Source organism: Equus przewalskii, chromosome 28, assembly GCF_037783145.1.
Source record: "Equus przewalskii isolate Varuska chromosome 28, EquPr2, whole genome shotgun sequence".
In the NCBI taxonomy this organism is placed as follows: domain Eukaryota; kingdom Metazoa; phylum Chordata; class Mammalia; order Perissodactyla; family Equidae; genus Equus; species Equus przewalskii.
This window is the reverse complement of record NC_091858.1, coordinates 25,848,380-25,868,016: the sequence shown is the minus strand read 5'-3', so window position 1 is coordinate 25,868,016 and position 19,637 is coordinate 25,848,380. Positions and strand designations below refer to the sequence as shown.

General features: G+C 37.6%; 1 protein-coding gene across 17 annotated transcripts in view; it reads left to right on the top strand.

Annotated features, from left to right (window-relative positions):
• The window catches only part of TENM3 (teneurin transmembrane protein 3), a 2,420,957-nt gene that overhangs the window by 2,332,888 nt on the left and 68,432 nt on the right, over positions 1-19,637 (top strand). For 8 of the 17 annotated variants that reach the window (XM_070598211.1, XM_070598209.1, XM_070598210.1 and 5 more), the window contains one exon: positions 11,358-11,504. In XM_070598211.1, the coding sequence (XP_070454312.1) occupies positions 11,358-11,504 (147 nt within the window). Of the gene's footprint in view, positions 1-8,829; positions 8,857-10,428; positions 10,447-11,357; positions 11,505-19,637 lie in introns of all 17 variants that reach the window. The other 9 variants (XM_070598205.1, XM_070598207.1, XM_070598206.1 and 6 more) reach the window with 2 other exon arrangements.

Genomic DNA, 19,637 nt, shown 5'->3' with positions numbered 1-19,637 from the left:
AAGATACCAATTACTTCATGAGTTTGTCCTTTTTAAACTGTCTTTCTTAATAAGGTAAATTGATAATACCTAATATTTATTGAGTGTTTACCACGTGCTAAGGGGTATACTCTGGCTTCTCTTCAGATCGTTTAAATCTTTCACCTTTTGCTATGTGCTAAGGGACAATGCAGAAATCTCTGTGTATATTATCTTATTTGATCATCACAACACCCTTATCGGGTAGAAGCTGTCAGAATCACTGTTGAGGGAACCCAGGCTAAAAGAGGTTGCATAACTTTTCTGTGGATGCACAGCTAGCAAGTAACAGAACCAGAACCCAAACCCATACTCTTAAGCGCTAGACTGTGCTACCTCCTAAATTACTTTTTGTTTTTGTGTGTATGTGTATAGTGGAATAGGTGAAAATTATTCTTTTCTGTGATAAAGAAAAATTAATATCTATGTACCTGTCACAAAAGATTGAATTGTCATAGAAACAGATGCACTAATAATGACATCAGTGATGTATAAATAATAGATCACTTTTTTATTTGGAACAATTTGCATTATAGCTGATAACAGGATCCATAGTTTGCCAAAATAAAAATAACCAAAAAAAAACAATTGCAACAACAAAAAACAGTTTGAGGAAAGTCAATTTATACTGTAAAGGATTTAAGAAAGTTGTAAACTGTTTATTGAAAACTCTACACACCTCCCTCTAAAATTGATCTCCAGTTTTTTGTCAGCTGAAATGAGTGTGTACAGACATTGACCACTGAAAAAGACTCATAGAAAGTGGGTAGAGGACTTGTGTAACTAGAATCAGCTCATGAAAAAGCCTCATGGGGCCAGCCCCGTCACCTAGTGGTTAGCTTCAGCATGCTCCGTTTCGACAACCCAGGTTCGCAGGTTCCGATCCCAGGCATGGACCTACACCACTCATCAGCCATGCTGTGGCAGCGACCCACATATAAAATAGAGAGAGATAGGCACAGATGTTAGCTCATGGTGAGTCTTCCTCAGCAAAAAAAAAAAAAAGAGGAAGATTGGCAATAGATGTTAGCTCAGGGCTAATCTTCTTCAGCAAAGAAGAAAGAAAAAGGCCTCAGAAAAGTTTAGGACCAAAAATACAAGTGGTAAACATCTGTGCACTCTCTCTCTTGCCCAGAAATGAAGAAAAATTACTCTCTCTATAAATCATCTTTGAAAAGAGCTGTTTATCTACAAGTTTCCCAAAATAAATTACAGTTTATCTTAGATAAGTTAAAAAGACTGTTCAACTTTATTGTTTTTCCTGATAGCATCAAGAAAACTGACAAGAGGAAGACCTGGTATATGTTACATACTTATGGATGTCTTAGTCTATAAATTTTTCTTAAATATTAAGTTTTATGAATAGGCAAAAGTAGTGATGGTAGACAAGAAATTATCCTTATTGATATTGACCAGATCTGTAGATCATTTTTATGGTTTCCTGCTATTTGACTTGCTAGTACCACAAGACACCACTTTAATAATTATTATAACCAAGTTCATTGTATCAAATGTTAACAATCTGAATATTCATTTAGTGTAAAAAAATTTGTGTTATGATTTTTAGTTGCTAGTATTGAGAGCTGTCTCTGGATGGTTTAGTTCCCAAATCAGGGTACTAAAATATGCCTGATTTTTTTTAAATCTAGGAAATCCTAAAAAAAAAGGTGGTTTTGCTTATGTCATTCAATGAACTCCAGCAAGGAGTGAAAAATCTAAAGGAGACGTGTTACTACATGTTTATGTTCATGCCGTGTGCAAAGACTACCACCAAACTCATGGACCACACGCCAAACAATGGTGTCTCTTTGCACAGTCTGTGCATGTGCCAGCGTCAGCGAGCGTGCTGTCTGCATTCTCAGTGCTCCACTGTTACTCCCATATGTACATGGAGTCTATAGTAAGGCATGGAATTCCAAGCTGAAGGAAAACACCAAATATTATTCCAGCCGTTGTCTGTACAAAGCTCTGCAGCTTATAATGGCACTTTTTCAGCAGTGCTGACTTTGTAAACTTTAGTTTATCTCAAAGCACCTTTTCCATAGAATCTAGACTTTTCTGAGCTGACTTAAATCAGGAAAAATATTATTTCACTCTTTTGGAATGTCCTGGTATAAATAGTGTTCCAAACTGAAGGATGGTGTTTTGCTTGATAGGTGCATGCAAGAAGCAATGTATTTGTACAGATAACTTTTTTCACCAAATTTCCTATATATAAAAGGAATAAAATATGCAAGCTTTCAGAAACAATTTATTTGAAGTAAGTTTTCAAGACTGTGTTGCCAATTTTAAGGCAACCAAAACTCTTTCAAGCTCATGTGCACTCATGTGCGTACACACACACACACACACACTGTTTTTTTCTACTGGTACGACCTCACTTACTAGTTGTTAAAATTCAAATTAATTGCCTCTCCTAAATAGGATAAAATATTTTAGATGTTTTATCCTAATCTTAGAATGAGAATTCTTTAGTGAGGGAGAGCATATTTTAAGAGGCTCGAGTAAATTGTTTTATGGTGTTTAAAATTATGTCACTGTCGTAATCCTTTACGATGGGATAATCAGTAATAAAACAGTGCAGCGTGAACCAATTAAGGAGCATCAAATCAATGGGTATGCAGCCTACACGCTGATTTACACCGTTGCTGATTGGAATAAATGGGTCTAATATGTACTTATTTGCAGACTGTCGCTTTTTTGTCATCCTGCAGGAACTGGTACATGAATAATCTAGGAATGACACCTACTTACAAGTTTAATGAGAGACTAATGCGAATCATTTTTTAAGTCTGTGTTATAAAGTATTATGAAACACAATGCTAAATAAAACTTTGTCCTCGGCTCCAAGGACTTTGCAATAATCGCCACAGTGAAGAATGTACTCATCTTGATTGAGTTATCCTCTTTGGAAGATGGGCCCCTAAGATTTTATTGTAGTTAAACTGGGAAATATTTCCAGCCTTCTGGATTCTGTGTTGTTTGCTGATGTGTAGGCTATACTCAGGAGTCAATTCAGTAGCCCAGTGAAAATACTGTACTATTTGATATGCTCCAAGCAAACACTTTGTGACCGCAGAAACAATGTGAATAGTTCATAACTAAACACGTCAGCAACTATGTATTCACAGTCAAACTGTTTGTATTTTTCCTTTGTGAGCTGCCTGATGTAGATATAACCAACTTGGTTTGCCTTTGTTTCTTCTCTGTGTTTTTAAGAATCAGTTTGACAGTAAAAAGAAAGCAAGTTTGGAATTAATACTGTTCCATATAGACCTCCAAATATCCCAGTTCCTCCCCAAAGCAGGCTCATGTATTCCTTTGACCTCTTTTTTAAATGAGCAGCCTTCTTTGAAACTACTGCTCAGCAGATATTTCTTGTACAGTATATATATGTCAGCTGAACTGCCTTTGTTCTTTGATTTTTCAAACCTACCTGTTTTAATTTTTCCTGGTTTTATTCCTCAGTTTTAATATCTTGCCAATTGGCTTTCCAAACTCTGGATTTTTAGAACAGGTTACAGCAGTTCTTATCATAAAGCTTTCTTTAGTCTACTTAAGGTACTCTTATTTATGAAGCTGTGTCGACAGATTAATATTTCAAGTTAATTTGAATTTTAATCTTACTTCCTGGTTTCTCTTTAATGTCAATGTTGAATTAAAGATTTCCACATTTTTTTCATCTGATTTTTTCGTTCAGATAAATTCATTGACCAATCCCAAAACACATGATGTTTCTAATCTACCTTACACAGGCACACAGTTCTGGTTCTTCTGAGTTGTAAATACAGCTTATTTATTAAGTGTGTGGACTTTGGCCTCAGACTACCTGGTTAGAATTTTGGCTTTGCCACTTGTTAGCATTTTGACCTTGAGGAAGTTCTTTAATTTTCTGTGTCTTAGTTTCTTCATTTGTGAAAGGGAAATGGAAAATTCGTGAAAGGGAAGATAAAAGTACCTATTACCCCACGGGGTGGTGAAAATTAAATCACCTAATTCATGTGAAATGCTTAGCGTAGTTGTCAGCACATAGTACCAGTCAGTAAACGGTAGTTATTGTTAATACTACTGTGTATAGTTAGGACAGATGGATTAGGCAAAAGGAGACGGACAGATGGATGAAGGAGAGGGAAAGGATGTTGTCAATGAGGTATTGCTCTCATATGCTTCTTACTCAGAGGGTAGCCTCTGTATTATTCACAGCGTTTATTCAAAAACTGCAAACACATATAGGACATACTAGGACCACGATAGTAAGCTACATTTAATCATTTTATTCAGCAGATATTAAGAATCCCTTATGAGCTGGGTAATAGGAAAACAGTGATTAGCATAGCCGTGGGCCTTACGTTTCTAATGGGGGAGATTTACACATAAGTCACATGTCTATGTATCTTTAAAGCCTTGTATTTTCGTGGAATCTCTTGACTGAAATGAATTGATCACAGCTAGTTCTTGATTCTTCTCTTCTCCTTTTACATTTTCCCTGGTGTTCGTACTCCTAGACTTCATCCGTGAGAAGGATTCGGGCAGAGAAAAGAAAGAATCAGATGACTAGAGGAAATGGAGGGAGGAGGGCTTCCCGTAATTTTGGTAGATGAGCCGATGAGGCAACAACATGTAGGTTGAATGTCCAAAAAGATGCTATTTGTCCCCACTCTCCATGGTAGGAATTAAAAATGGTGCAACAAGGCTGTAAATGAGCAAACTCCCTCCTAAGGGGCCTTAGAATCAAGGCCCATGACTAAGGGGTCCAGACAAGAGCAAATCATTGTGTGTCCCCCTCCACCCACCTTCCCGAAAACACAAAGGGGGAAATATGCTAAATAGGGGCCTTGAAAAGAAAAAGAATTCTTTTTAAACAGAAGCACCAAGAGGGCAGTGTGTGAAAAGGATCTAGCACTAGTCATTTGCTTTGGTGATACTGAGGCTTGTGGGCTAATCGTGTAATACGAATATTTTTGATGAGCCAAACCTTTCTCCCACATCTACAGTTTCACTGAGTCTTTGCCCACCAGTAGCAGCAAGTAGACCAAGGACCTCCCACGCAGGGGCTTGAACCCGAGCAGTCAGTTTCATTTTCAGGGATGACTGTGTATCTGAGTGTGTTTGAAACAGAGACAATTAAGGCCAAGAATTAGCCCTAGCATTTAAAAGGCACTCACCTGCATTCTGCCATTTATGGTAGATCCACCTGGCACTTTCCCAAGGAAGCCACGTAGAAGACATCTCAAAAATGGTGGCACTACACTGTGGCTTTTGGGAAAGAAGTGTCTGCCTAAATTCACGTTAGGTCAGGAATGACTGCATAGTATTTTCTGATATCCTCTCATCAGTTTCTTCTACTGGAAAAAAAAAAAATTTGTCGTCGTTGTTTCTAAATCTCCAAGAAGAGCCACCAGGACATAGTGGATATGAGCAAACTCTGGAGCCAGACAGCCTGTGACGTTGCACAGATTGCCCCTCTTGTCAGTTTCTTCATCGTATTTACCATATCAACTGTATTTATATTATCGGGTTGTGGTGAACATTAAATGAGAGAATAACGTAAAACGCTTAGAGCAGTAAGTCTTATTATTATCCTCAGGGAGCAAGGATGGGATCACGGTACTTCATGTGTGTCCCCTGGGTCATTCTAAACCTGGTCTCAGCCAGGAGAAAGAGACCTGAGCCAGAGCTAGAAATTTGGGAATCGTTAATACGTCAGCCAGGTGTTCATAGTCTGCAAATTCTAGAACCAGAGCTCATGGAAGAGCTGAAATCAAAGGGAGCCTTTTGTGTTTGTGAACATGGGTGCATTTTTTCTGGGGGGAGAATCCATAACTCTCAACAGTTTTCTCAGAGATCTGAGACCCCAAAAAGATTAAGAACCACTGTCTTACAGGAAATACGGTAATACCTCCTATGTCCCACATGGGTCTTCTTAGAAGATAAATAATTGAAACTCCAGGGAGAGTGTTTTATGAATACAACATTTTACTGGAGAATAGTTTTTTAAAGGGCTCCATTTTATATGTCTAGGACTCATTTTTATAAGAATTTTCTTCTATAAAACAAATTTAAAACTTAGTAGATCTAATAGGAATGACTTTCCTTTAGTGTCACAGCATACTCGTTAGTTTTCCAAGTGATTTTTTTGCAACTTAATGTGCATTTCAGCAATTGTTAGGTATATTAATTTTTAAATGTTCTGTATTATTTTTATGATTATTGTTCCTAATAACTTCTTACAACATGCCTGCATTTTTCTGATTATTTCCTGTAGTAGCTTATATAATGATATTTTCTTTGTTGCAATTATTATTTTTAATAATTGTTTGAACCTCATATACAACATCTTCTTTTAGCTTCTTCATTATTTAGAACTAGGCTTTTGTGGTATGGTCAAAAATTTTACTCTTCGGGGCCAAAATATAGGTGCTGATTTTTCCCCCTTTCTCTCTTACTTTTAAGTTATCAGCTAATAGTTATTCCCTGTGATATAAAATGCAAATGACAGACCTTGGTATCTTTTTCTCAGTGCAGATATTTTTCTTCTGGTTGGTTTTAACTCTTTGCAAAATTTGCATTAAATATCTTTAATATTTAGAGTGTTATATAAATTTTGACCTGCAGTCTATTTTAAATGTATTTTCTAATTTCAGCTCTACCTTTGGTGTTCTCTTGACCCAATGACAAACCTACGTTTACCTGTAATCAGTCCACTTTTTTGCATAATTGATTCTGTTTGCTAAAGTAATGGGATTGGCTGGCTTAGAAATAATTTATTCCCCCGTTAAAACTACTAATCTAGATTAGAATTAATTACATTTCTTATTTTGGTTGTGTCAACTGTAGTGGACCTGATGTAAAAGCAAAAGGCTTGCTCTCCAAATATGATTGATTTTGTTATTATGTTGTTAATTTTTATAAATTAAGAATTCCCTCAGAAATACTACCCTATCTGAATCAGAAACTCTAGAATTTCTAATGATTTTTTTTTATGTTCAAATCATCCATCCAGCTATTATGGTGCTCTACTAGATTATGTAATGCTTAGAAGGAGTTATTAAGAAATTATATGAATGATGCTGTACTATGATACATTTTTATTTTAGTGCTTGATAATGGATTTGTTTTTATTAAATTGTAATTTCAGAGTAGTGCCTAATACTGTTTCTTCTTCACCTTAATTTCCCCTGCAATGTATTGTCAATTAGCTATAAACATGCTTACTTTTGAATGTAATTCAGAAGCCTCTAATGGAATCCTGTGGCAAAGGGACGAGTCCTTTTATATCCGAGGTACAGACGTGTCAAAGCCATTTCTGGTTTTGTTTATGCCCATGACAGGGCACCAGACCTGAGTGGCTCAACTGAAAGTTGGGTTTAAATCATTCTGTTAAGAATCCTGCTACCACTAGCATATGTCAGTAATGAAAAATAATCAACATAAGCATCTTTGAAAAGCAATTTTAGATCATTAAATATGTATGAATTTTGACAAAGCAAGAAGATTTGAGGCTTATTAAGAATATATTAGGTTTCCACATTGAGTGAAGGGAGAGACATATTTATGTCTCTGTTCAAGAAGAAAGATGGGAGCCCGGCCCCATGGCTGAGTGGTTAAGGGTTCCACACTCTGCTTCGGGAGCCCAGGTTCACAGGTTCGGATCCTGGGCGTGGACCTACTCCACTCACCAGCTGTGCTGTGGAGGTGTCCCACATACAAAAAGATGGAGGAAGATTGGCATGGATGTTAGCTCAGGGCTAGTCTTCCTCAAGCAAAAACAAAAGGAGGGGAGACTGGCAAAAGATGTTAGCTCAGAGCAAATCTTCCTCACCAAAAAAAAAGAAGAAGAAAGTTGTAGCCTCGTTGTGATGTCGTGAAAGGTTAAATGGACAGGCACAGTCAAAGACTTCAGTCTTAGTCCTGGCTGTTCCTACAAATCTGTTGAGAGAAACAGAGCGAACTCCAGTGTGAATCCTGAGAAGAAACAAGACCTTAGAACAGTTCATATTTCCTAATGGACTGCATATGGGCTATGTCATTGTCCATCTGATGTGTAGTCAAGGTTACTGGGCAATCGTTTTCTACAGAACTCACACATGCCTTTTTCATAATATAATAAATTTGCTCAAGGATTCTCAATTTCTTTCTTTCTTTTTTTCTTATTTATTAACCATTAAAGTTTGGTCATTTGTAAATATACAAGTAACTCAAGAGAGAAGGTGAATGAAGCAAGATTTCTGTGGGTTTAGCTCTCAGGTTGAAGAAAGACAGCATCAAAACATACAGAAATGGTTCCTCGGGGGCTCCCGTGTCGTCATTTTTGCGCTTCCACTGTGTGACTAGGGCTGTTACACAACCCTAGTTGTATAACAAAACTACTTTGTTAAAAGCAAACTAAAAAATTAGAATTCTTTTTCTCACCCCCCCCCCAAAAAGAGTTTATTTGTGGATCTCATAGTTGTAAATTTCCAAATTTCTTTAGTAATAAAGAATTGATTCCATTTGTTCTGCTTAGCTATTAAAAATGTAACCTTAAGAAGCATCAGAGTGGATGCATTTCACATAGTCTTTGAAAGGTAGCGTTAGTTTGCCTGCATACTTTTCTTGAAAATGCTGAATATTTCCTGCAATCCTGACTCCATTTGCTAAGACGTGAATATGTTGCTTTTTTAGAAGATATGAAGTGCATCTCTGTCGTGTGATGTGAATCTTATGTCAGCTGCAGCGACTTGATTTGCATGTAAATTCTGAAAATTTCCTTGTCCCATGTGACACTTCTGAAATGTCTGTCTGTTCTTTTCTCCTTTTTAATTTCTCAAGCTCACTATTTGGATAAGATAGTTAAAGGTACTGTATCCTTGCTCTTTGTTGACATATCTACATATATATCTATATATAATCGTGTGTCAGATCACACTAGGTATGAAAATAGACTGTTTTTCATGCATACTTTTGTAAATTATCAATCAGGCTTACGTTACGTGAAATCCCTTGGATTTAAAGTACAGAGACTTACATGTCTGTGTCTCATTTTTATAATTTTGGGTTATCACAGATTTCATTCCTATGTAAAAGCATTAGTTTTCACTGGAACCAAAAACTGAAGATAACAGTACCTTTGCTGTTTTTTGTTTACAGTGTTTTTTGGTTTTGTTTTTCTTTTTTGCTTTAAGATCTTCATTGTTGGCAATTCAGCGAATGAGCTTTAAATTCTAAATTAAAGTATCGCAAATGTTCACTCTCATCACAGAATAAGAAATTGTCAATCTAAAGATGATTCTGGTTACATATGTTGAGAGAAATCTCATTCACCCTTAAATGGAAACGTCTTTGGCTTTTTCTGAATGTTTCAAAATATATGCGATATTCTAACTTGTTTTGTTATTTTCTGAGAAACTACAAAATATTGTGCCTTCTCTAAAACAGAGATGATAACACTGCTCAGCAGAAAACAGCAGATTCTCATATCTTCAGTTATGGTTGAAATAGGTGGAAAATATTTTTTCAGAAGAGAAAATTCCCTTTCCCGTTCTCCTCAAATTACCTATTTTCTATTCCTTGTTTGTGCTTTTCATTAGAATATGAAAATATTCATGGCAATATCCAGGCTTTCATATAATAATTCTGTGTGCACGCAGTCAACTGCTGCACCTCTTTGTCAGTGGGGCAATTAAATCTTTCTTTTTTGTTCAAAACAAAACAAAACAAAAGCATCCATAAGGAAAATTTACCTTTTGTGTACTGAATAATCCATAACTACAGACGGTAATTGTCTGAAAGAAAGGAAGCAGCAAAATTAATCTCATGTTGACCTGATGGTATCCATAAGTATGATTTCATTCTAACCTGCCACAAGAGACTGTCAAAATCTTCTTCCTTCTGCTAACTCTAATCTTAAGAGACACAGTGTCTCTTTGAGATATTTCATTTCAAGTTCCGCAGTGGAGGAGGGGAAGCCAATATATGAATAATTCTTTTAATACAGACTTAGGCATCTTGAAACAGATTTTTCCCTTAAATTTTGTCACTGAAACAAGAAGAGCATTCTAATTATAGGAAGCTGTATAACAAACCCCAATTGCTATAGCGAGTATTTTTACTAATATATAGTCTATTCCAAATTATAAATAATTCCATCCAAAGAGATCTAATTAATTATTCTAGCAACTTTAGAGCATTTATATCTTCGTTTCTGTCGGTGTCATATCACACTCATAGACAAGAACACCAAAATTTACCGAAGTGTCATCATCATAATCAATCAGATCATGTTGGCTGCATGCCAGATATCATCAGTAGAAAGTGGCAAAAATTGTTTTTTTTTTAAATGTCGTGTTAGACTGAAACAATTACAGATTTTGGATATATTAAATTATTTTAATTGTTTCCCAAATTTTCCCTCCTTGCCCATAAAAGCAGACAAGATAGGATATAAAGGTAACAGCATAAAAGCCTTAGGGAGATTGTCACAAAATATCACCCTTTGCTCTGTCTTGAAGCACGTCACTACCGTGTTTTTGTTCAGTCTATCAATGTTTTATTGTGGTCCTTATGGTATTTCATTTTGTCCGTCCTGAGTAATCAAATACGCACAGCTATTACATTTAGTTGGAAATCCTGTCGGTCCTGTCCCATCCGTATGCAGCCTGAATCCTGATGTTTGTTAGAATAGATGCTGAGCTGCTTCTCTATTTCCTGGGCTTTGCTTATTCTGTGAAAAGGAATGTCCTCTTGGCATAAAGTATAGTCATTAATACTGGCCTATACTTTGTGCAGTTATTTAATGCACTGTAATTTCACATGAATATACGGCAACTCTGAGGCCAGATAAAATTAATGTTCTCTTTTTAACATCGTTCATAGCCTCGTACCCACTTTCATCCTTTTCAATCTAGAGGGAATTTTTTAAAGCAACAAGGTGATCTAAGAAGGCATGTCCTAATGAGTGACCAGTAGTATTTACAACAGATTAAAAATCTATACTAGGGATTCTGAAATTATCTCGTTGAGCTGCTTTTTCACACCATCCAATCAACCCTTGTTGCTTTGCTAAAGGAAAAAAATTTAAGTTAATTTTGTCTGGCCTGCAGCTACTTAGTGGATCGTTGCATATATTTCTGTCCTGCACAGGTAAGTGGTGTCTCAAGGGTCAGGCCAATCAAAGATGCCACTTAGAGAAGAACTAGATTTCTTAGATTATGTTGCTGTTCCTATCCATGTGCAATTACAGTATTTGTGCTGTTGATAAAGGCCTCTTCCCACTAAGTGTCCCTTATCTGTTTATTTTAGGTGGAAAAACTTTCGATACTCAAATCACTTGTGTTTTCCTTCTTTGTCTCTTTCGACAGAGGGTTGCCCTGGTCTGTGCAACAGCAATGGAAGATGCACGCTGGACCAAAACGGCTGGCATTGTGTTTGCCAGCCCGGGTGGAGAGGAGCAGGGTGCGATGTCGCCATGGAGACCCTCTGCACAGACAGCAAGGACAATGAAGGAGGTAGGAAACGCTGAGCGTGAAAACAACTGTGTGCCAGAGCACAGGCTGATAAGTTACACCGAGGACAGAGTTATCCGTTGCCACACAAAATCTGATCCCCATAGATTAGATTGATTGAAAAATGTATGAGTGCCGACAGAGTGATTTTGCTCCCTATTTTCTCTGAAACAAATGCAAGATTATTATCGTTCAGGGAGAAGGCACAGTAACCAAGCTAATTTATAACGTACATTGTTCTCCATTCCTTTTCCTCACCTCCAGGTGACAGTTCTTCACACAATGGGGAGAATCTTAGGGCCTGTGAATGGGGAGCTCTAAAGCAGCATTTTAATAAGTAAACATTCCAAAAGATTCCAGGCGTTTTCCAAGCTCTTCTGTTGAAGGCATGGATGGAAAAAATAAGAGTAACAGAAAATAGTCCCCTTGAAGGTGTACTTCCAGTATCTTTTTATTCTTAACTTTACCCCTGTTGAAAAGATTGTGATAGTCCACCCAACGTAAGTCCTTGGTTAAGAAATAATTATTTTCCCCATTGTGCACAGCCTCCATGCTACTCAATTTCAATTTCAGAGAATAGAGTGAGAGCTCCTGATTACTTCTCCAGTGGTGAAATAGCTGCCCCCTATAGCTGTTTGATTTTGTCCTACCTTAAGGACTGAGTTTTTAGAAAGGATTTCGTTCCCATCTGGGCCTCTGTGGTCACCTGCTCTGTGGGTTAGGATGTGTTTCCCTACCCACTCCTTCATTCCACCTGCTCTCGTGGGAACATCCACACAGCAGTACGGGGGGCTTACGAGTGCAGATTTTGGGGTCAGACAGATCTTCACTCCACTCTGTAGTATGTGTGTGACCTTACACAAGATTCCGATGTCCTTAAACTTAAATGGTTTCATCTATAAAATAGGAATAAAAGCATTTTTGAAAGGATTAAGTGAGAGAATGTGTAAAGTACTCAGCGTATTGCCAGACACATAGTATGTTCTAAGTGCCAGCTATTATTATCCAGTTTTCCTTCTTTTGCTTTCAAAAGTGCTCATCTTGACTCGTTAAAATCATAGAAGGTTGTTGGAGAAAATTGAACAGCCTTTTCTTTTCTACGTAGAGGAGACCCAACTACTGTTCTTTAGGAAGCAGAGTGAAGAGAACTAACCCCTGCTGTCCCCTATCACCCCCAACACACATACATACACACATGCACACACACATGCATGCATACGCACACACAGATGCACATGTGCATGCACATGCACACATGCTGGCCTGGGCCTAGTCATTCTCAGGCCAGCTGTTATTTGTGTCTCATCTTCCTGACAAGGAGCTGTCATTCTCCCCTTTGGTTTCTAGCAGACTGTTCAGTGTTTTCTCTATCTTCTTTCAACCTGGACTATCAAGAAACTTGAGCCACAAATTCTGAGCTAAGGCCTGTTTTTCTTTCTGCTCCTGATAGATTTAGGTGGTCCTTAGCCCTTGAAGCTTTTCCTGCCTAATAATACCTTGTTGCCCCTGACTCCTCTTAACTATGCACTTTGTAGAAATGGCAGCATTAATCCTCTCTGAAACACAGCCCACATGGCAACTTTCCTCATTACTTTCCCCCAAGAAGCCCCGACCCCATTGTTCTCTATTGCCCAGGGAGGGAGGAGAGCATCTCTTCCTCCTCCATCATCTGTTGCAGATTTCGTCTACTAAGAGGAGATTACATCGAGGAGGTTACAGACTCTCTCCGAGGGAAGCAAACTGCAGAGTAATTTAGGGGCTAATCAACTCTTTAGTATTGTTATCAGCTGAGGAGGTTTTTCCCTTTCCTCAAAATTTATCAGCTGTGAATTGGCCTCGTTCCCCTTTTGTTTATTCTTATTAGCATGAAACTCTGCTATCTCTAGGCTTCCCTCTCCAAGGGGAAATCTGAGCTGATGGAAGACCTCCTGTGGATTCTCTGCTTATCTCATATAATTTGTACTCCTGTCTCTAACCTAATTTTGTTGATCTTCTAAGAAGGAATGTCAGTGCCAGCTTTATTGTACCCTGAGAGTGTAACCTGGTTGCCTTATAGCCTAAGGTTATAACCCTAAGCTGAGGGTTCTTTGAACTCAGGTATGGCTCTGTGTATAGAAACAACGTTTTCCACACCAAACCACAAATCAAGACACCTAATTTGGCAATCAAGGATATCATTATCATTATATGAGGACAGTAGAACAGAGTGTTTAACATAAGGACAGGACCTGAAATTCTATGACATATGGTAACTATACCATTATAGATCATTGTCTAAACTAAATTTGGTATCAGAATGGTGAATTAGACAGAAAGTAGCTAAATAATTTGACTTAATACATTAAACAAATAAGGAAGAAGAGAGGGTAAAGAAGTTGATATGGCCCTATTCAGAAATTAAACACGTCATGTAAATAGCTACTGGTCTAGTCTGAGCAACTTTGTAGAATACAATCTTTGTACAAAAAAAAGAAAGAACAAAAGAAGTTGCTTGCTATTCCCCAAACTGAAAAAGAGGTATTAAGAAATTTTAGAAAGGACGGCTGCGTATGGGGAAATGGTTAAATATTTTTTTCTTAGACCAAACATCATCTTTCCACTCTAAAACATACTTTTCTTTACCAAATCCAGTTTGCCCCATCTCCACTGCCGAAGCCTAAAGATTCTCAAAATGTGGATCTCACTAAATTGCCTATGGAGTCCCACGTCCCATTTATGTCTCTGAAATGCTTCAGGAAAAGCAGCCTTAGAAGGGAATTCTTTATGAGAAATAGGAGGAATGGACTATCAATAAAATAAGTTGGAGGAACTTATCTTTAGCCTCTCTCTTTACACTACACAGTCATAAGAAGTAAAACTCCTGTTCAATTGGACCTTATTGGGCCTTAAGTCTCAAACAGCTGTCATATATACAGGGTCTCTTTAGCTTTTCAGAACTAATGGCAATCTTTTACCCACAGTAAAGGCCCTGACAAAGATCCCCACTCTGTAGAATCAACAAGATGCCTCCCTCACCTGCTTCTGAAATCTAGCTCCGGATGTCCAACAGAGGCTGGTGGAGCAGATCCCGGGGACAAAAGCAGACGATGGAATAGTAGATTTTTACATCACACAGTGGAAGTCAGAAACAGATGGTCACTGGACCAGATAATTGTGGATAACATCTCCAAACAGGGGAGACATTTTGGGGGTGACCACAAGATAGCCTGTTCTAGTTGAGAGAGCTTTCAGAGCAAACGACCAACAGTACATGCCTGGATTTGGCTTATAAATAGTTCTGCTTCAACTCCATCTTCACCTGCCAAGTCAACCTCCCTCTAAATTGAGCCATTTCTTGTTCATTTCCCAGAACTCACTCTGCTGGTGAAGTTGCTGAGATCAGAGAAAATGCAGGTGAAGAGATGGAACCGCTCACTATTAAATGCCGTGTGATCTGGAGAGAGGTTTAAGACAGTTACCCCATGCTGCCACAGTTTTTAGTTCCTTGGGTACCTCTTTTCAGTCAGCCATCTGAATTTTCTGTCTCACGGCCCACTCTACCCCAGACTTTCACCTCCCCTCAACAAGAAAACCCTTTCTCTTCTTCAAGGTTCTATTCATTATTTTCATCAGGAAAGTCTCTTTGGATGCACATGATAGAAACTCCACTCAAATGGTCTTAAGCTTTAAAAAAGAAAAATTACTAGCTTATGTAACTGAAAAATTCAGAGCTAGCTGCACCTAGGTATTCAAACAATGATAACAGAAATCTTGGTTGATTCGTCAACTCTGCTTTATTCTGTGTTGGCACCATTCTCTGACTATCTGTTCTCCAAAATGACCACCACCAGCTCTATGTTTACAACCCACTAGCATAACCACCCCGGTACAAGGAGGACAGCTTTTCCAAGGTTACATGAGGCGGGGGCCTGGACCTGAGCCCAACCCTCATTGGTCTGAATTGGATCTCCTCTACGCAAAGGAAAATTGAAGTTCTAACACCAGAAGAAAGTAATATGAATGCTGGGCAGGCAGAAAAACAGATTCTACTATAGGAATATTAATAGCTTTCCATAGCATTTAGCTTCGGACAATATATTCCAATAACTATTTCATATGGCTAATAGACTTCTATTATTTTCAGAAGGAATTTTCTATTCTCTACCTCCCCCCTTCCCTCAAAATTACAGCCTTCTCCTTTGAGAACAAGAAAGCCAATTCTGAACCCCTGACATGCTTTCCAGACCCCAGATTGGCAAGGCACCCATCCAGTTCTCCCTGTATACTTTTATAGCGTCGTTGCTTTTACCTAGGGCACCCACTAGGAATCTCATTCAATAGGGGGCTCTTGACTTTAAATAGCTCCCCATATGGAGGTTCCACTATGCAAGCATCAAAGTACAACAGCTTGCCAGACACAATTCTATCTTTATAGAAACTCAAGATACTTACTTACAAGATGATTTCTACAAAATGCATTATCTCTGGTAGTTGTTATGATATTCCCAGCTTTCTCCTCATTAGGGAGTTCTAGTCAAAGTTCCTTTTGACGTATTGTTTCCCCGTCTGGTTCTCCATTGGGTGGCTCCCCTGTGGGTACCTGAGGCGTGGGACTCAAGCCCTCTCTTGGAGATTGGATGGTGGAGGGGTCAAGAATGACTTAAGCCTCATAATAAACTTTGTGCAAGAATGGTGGGATGCCAAAATATAAGTCCTGTCAAGAATGATACATCTTCCTTGTAAGTAGACAGAGTTATTCTTTGTCCTATAGGATTGTTACTTCAGAGGGTATGTCAGGAAGACGTACCTATAAGAGGCTTTTTAAAAAGTCTTTGGAGGCTGATGCTGGTAGAGAAGAAAGCACAATTCAACTGAGGTTGTTCAGAAATCAGAAAGCTAGAAACAATTATAAGAAAGAGAGACAGAGAGAAAGGAAGGAAGAAAAAGAATACAAATGAAGGGTAGTAGTGTTCTAGGAGTAAAGAAGAGGAGAGTAAAAATGAATGAAATTTTTGTAAGTATCAGAATGAGTCTGATGAATGGATAGAGATGGTCTGAGTTTGGAGATTACTAAATGGAAAATAAGGAAATATTTGAAAATAGATTTTTAAAAAGTTCTAGCAGGAAGATGAGACTATTGTGTTATCCAAAAATATTAAAAAATAAAAATTAAATAAAATAGTAACATAACTGAGAAGAGAGGGGGAAAATGGTCAAAAAGCAAGAGAGAGGGAAAGGAAGAAAGACAGAGAGAGAGAGAGAGAGAGAGAATAATAGGTCACAAATACTTTTCCCAAAAGAAGCCAGATATCAGAGAAAGAGGGGCACTCAGTCTCAGAGCATTAAAATATATTATCCTGGCACATGATGATTTGGGGGAAAATTATTGTTAGTTTGAAAGACCCTACTGGATCCTTCTTTGAGGACAGGTTGAGGTTAGTCTGACCCCTTTTGCTATCCACAGAATTTTTAGAGCATAGTACATCCCATTCTAGGAAAGAGTACAGCTCATGCTCTCAGAAGCAAAGGACCCCAGTAGCTTCCCATTAGCACCCAAGAAACATAGGATTTTACTGCTATTTTTGAATGAGTTTTAAGAGGAAAATCAGAGCCCCATAGGCTGGAAGTAAAAGTCTCCCCTATATTTTACACTCATTAACATCAGCTGCCACCTCAAGCATCAGAATGTAGAAATGACATTGCACAGTACCTCTTTAAAAGCGAGGCTCCTTGTTACACAGATCTCCACGTTAAGAACCTCTGCATTCCTGGTGAGGGTTATTGTTAGTAGCCATGGTACATGGATATTACATTCTCCTTATCGAAACAGTGCACCGCTGTCAACAACTTGGTGTGCATATTTCCACTCCTCCTTCAGGGAATTTATATGCACATTTATGTTTTTAAACTTCAATAGGATCAGTACTGTTCTAAATTTGCTTCTGCCCAAACGTATATCTTAGAGATTTTTTCATGCCAGTACATAAAACCTATCTCATTCTTTATAATAAAAACAAAGATGTGTTAATTAATTTTACCACGGCTACATTAATAATAATTTATTTGTTTCTTATTTTTTTGCTCTTAGTATAAAGACAAATCTGTAGTGAATCTGTGTGTCTGTGTGTGTGTGAGTATCTGCATATAAATCTTTGTGTAAATGAACAAATATTTCTTTTGGACAGATTTTTAGAAGTGAAATTGCTGGGTCATGGGTTATTTTAATTTTTAAATTTGATAGCTACTGCCCAATTGCCATACCAAGTAGGTTTTACCACTATCCACTTTGTCATTATGAGAGTTTTTATTTCCCCCACATTCGTAGTCTGTACATAATCATTGTACATTAAAAAAACTGTCCAACAAAATGAAAAATATGAATTTTGTCGGTTAGGTGAAAATGACTCCATTTTTATGGTTTTAATTTGCATTTCCCTAATTACTAGTTAGATTGATGATTTATATATGTTTCTTGACCATTTGTATTTCTTCTTTTGCTAATTGCTTATTTATTTCTCTTGCCTATTTTTTTCTGTTGAGTTGCTTGACTTTTCCTTTTTAACTTTTACGACTCCTTTCTTTATTCAACTTATTAATTCTTTGTTAGATGTGTTGCAGATGTTTTATCCTAAGTTTTCAGTTATCTTTTAACTTTGTTCGTGGTCTCTTTTGTCGTGCAGAAGTTTTCAATTGATATGAGGTAAATTTGTATAAGGTTTATCTTTTCATTCATGAATTCTGGGTTGTGTGTCTTCATAAATAAGACTCCCTTTGTAAGATTATGTATACTATGTTGTATATTTTCTTCTGATACTTTTTATAATTGTGTGGATTGCTTAATGTCCAGTTAATCAAGAACATTTTAAAATACCCATTGGACTAAAAAGAAACAAGAATTCAAGGATTAGCATGGTGTCTGAGGGAAGGAAAAGGTGATAGAAGACAACGAGTGGCATCTCTAATGTGATTTTAAGACATCATTTTGACCTGTTTAGATCTTACAGTCCCTAGGAACTGAATTCATTCTTTCCTTCATTCAACAAATATCTTGTATGCTGACTTGGTGCCAAGCAGTATACTAGATGTCGGGGACACAGCAGTGAACTAGATTAGCCCTCAAGGAGCTTCCTGAGACCCTTGTCTGAGCTGATTGCTGAAGGAGTGGGGAGGGGTGGGGAGTAAGAGAGCAGCTTAGAGGTCTCCAGGCAGAGGGAATAATAATCATGAAACATTTTGTAAGCTGTGTGAGGGAGTCCTAACTACTCATAAGCCAGTGAAGACCAAGTAAAGGAAATATTTTAGAGAGGGAAGCGAAATAATCAAATCTGATTTCTGCAAAGAGGACTCTTAGGAAAGTGTAGTGAATGAATAGTTGGGACAAGACTGGAATTGGGAAACTAAGCAACTGTTGAGATCTTGTAAAGAGATGACCATGGTGGCCTGAGGTGAGTTTCAGTGAAATGGAAAGAAACAGACTGATTCAAGAGATATGTGGAGTGAAGAAAAGAAGGAACTGCTGATTGATTAGGTGCAGAGAGAAAGGAAGGGAGAAGAGGAGTCAAGGAGGACATTCAGGTTTCTACTTTGAGAAACTGGGTGGGTAGATGGTGGAACCATTCACTGAAATAGGAAATAGAGAAGAAATGGCATGTTTAGAGAACATTTTATGTGTCGTGTTTTAGATGTGTCAAGTTTTCAATGGCTGTATAATATCCAGGTGGAATAATCTAGAAGGTAGTTTGTGGATTTGGAGTTCAGGAGAATGATCAACCCAGAATCATTAGCATTGAAAGGATATGAATATACAGACTAAAGCCACCAAGAAAGCTCCAATATAGACAAACCAAGAGATACAGAAAACATGATCCCAATTCAGTAATAAACAAATGAATTTCATGCATATTACAGAATGAGGACTCAAAAGAGTAATGAAAGGTATACCTGTACACTTTGAAAATTCTGAAGTCTGCAAATAAAATATCACATCAGAATTTCTAGCTCTACTTCTGACTTGGAATAAGGGAGAGGGGCTTCTAAATACTGTGGGGAAAGGCAGTGGACATTAATTATGTTTTGAGTAAAATAAAGGAAAATTCATTAAAAGGAAGTTCATGACTTTTTATTCAGTCAGTATTTTGAAAAACAAATTAAAATGTC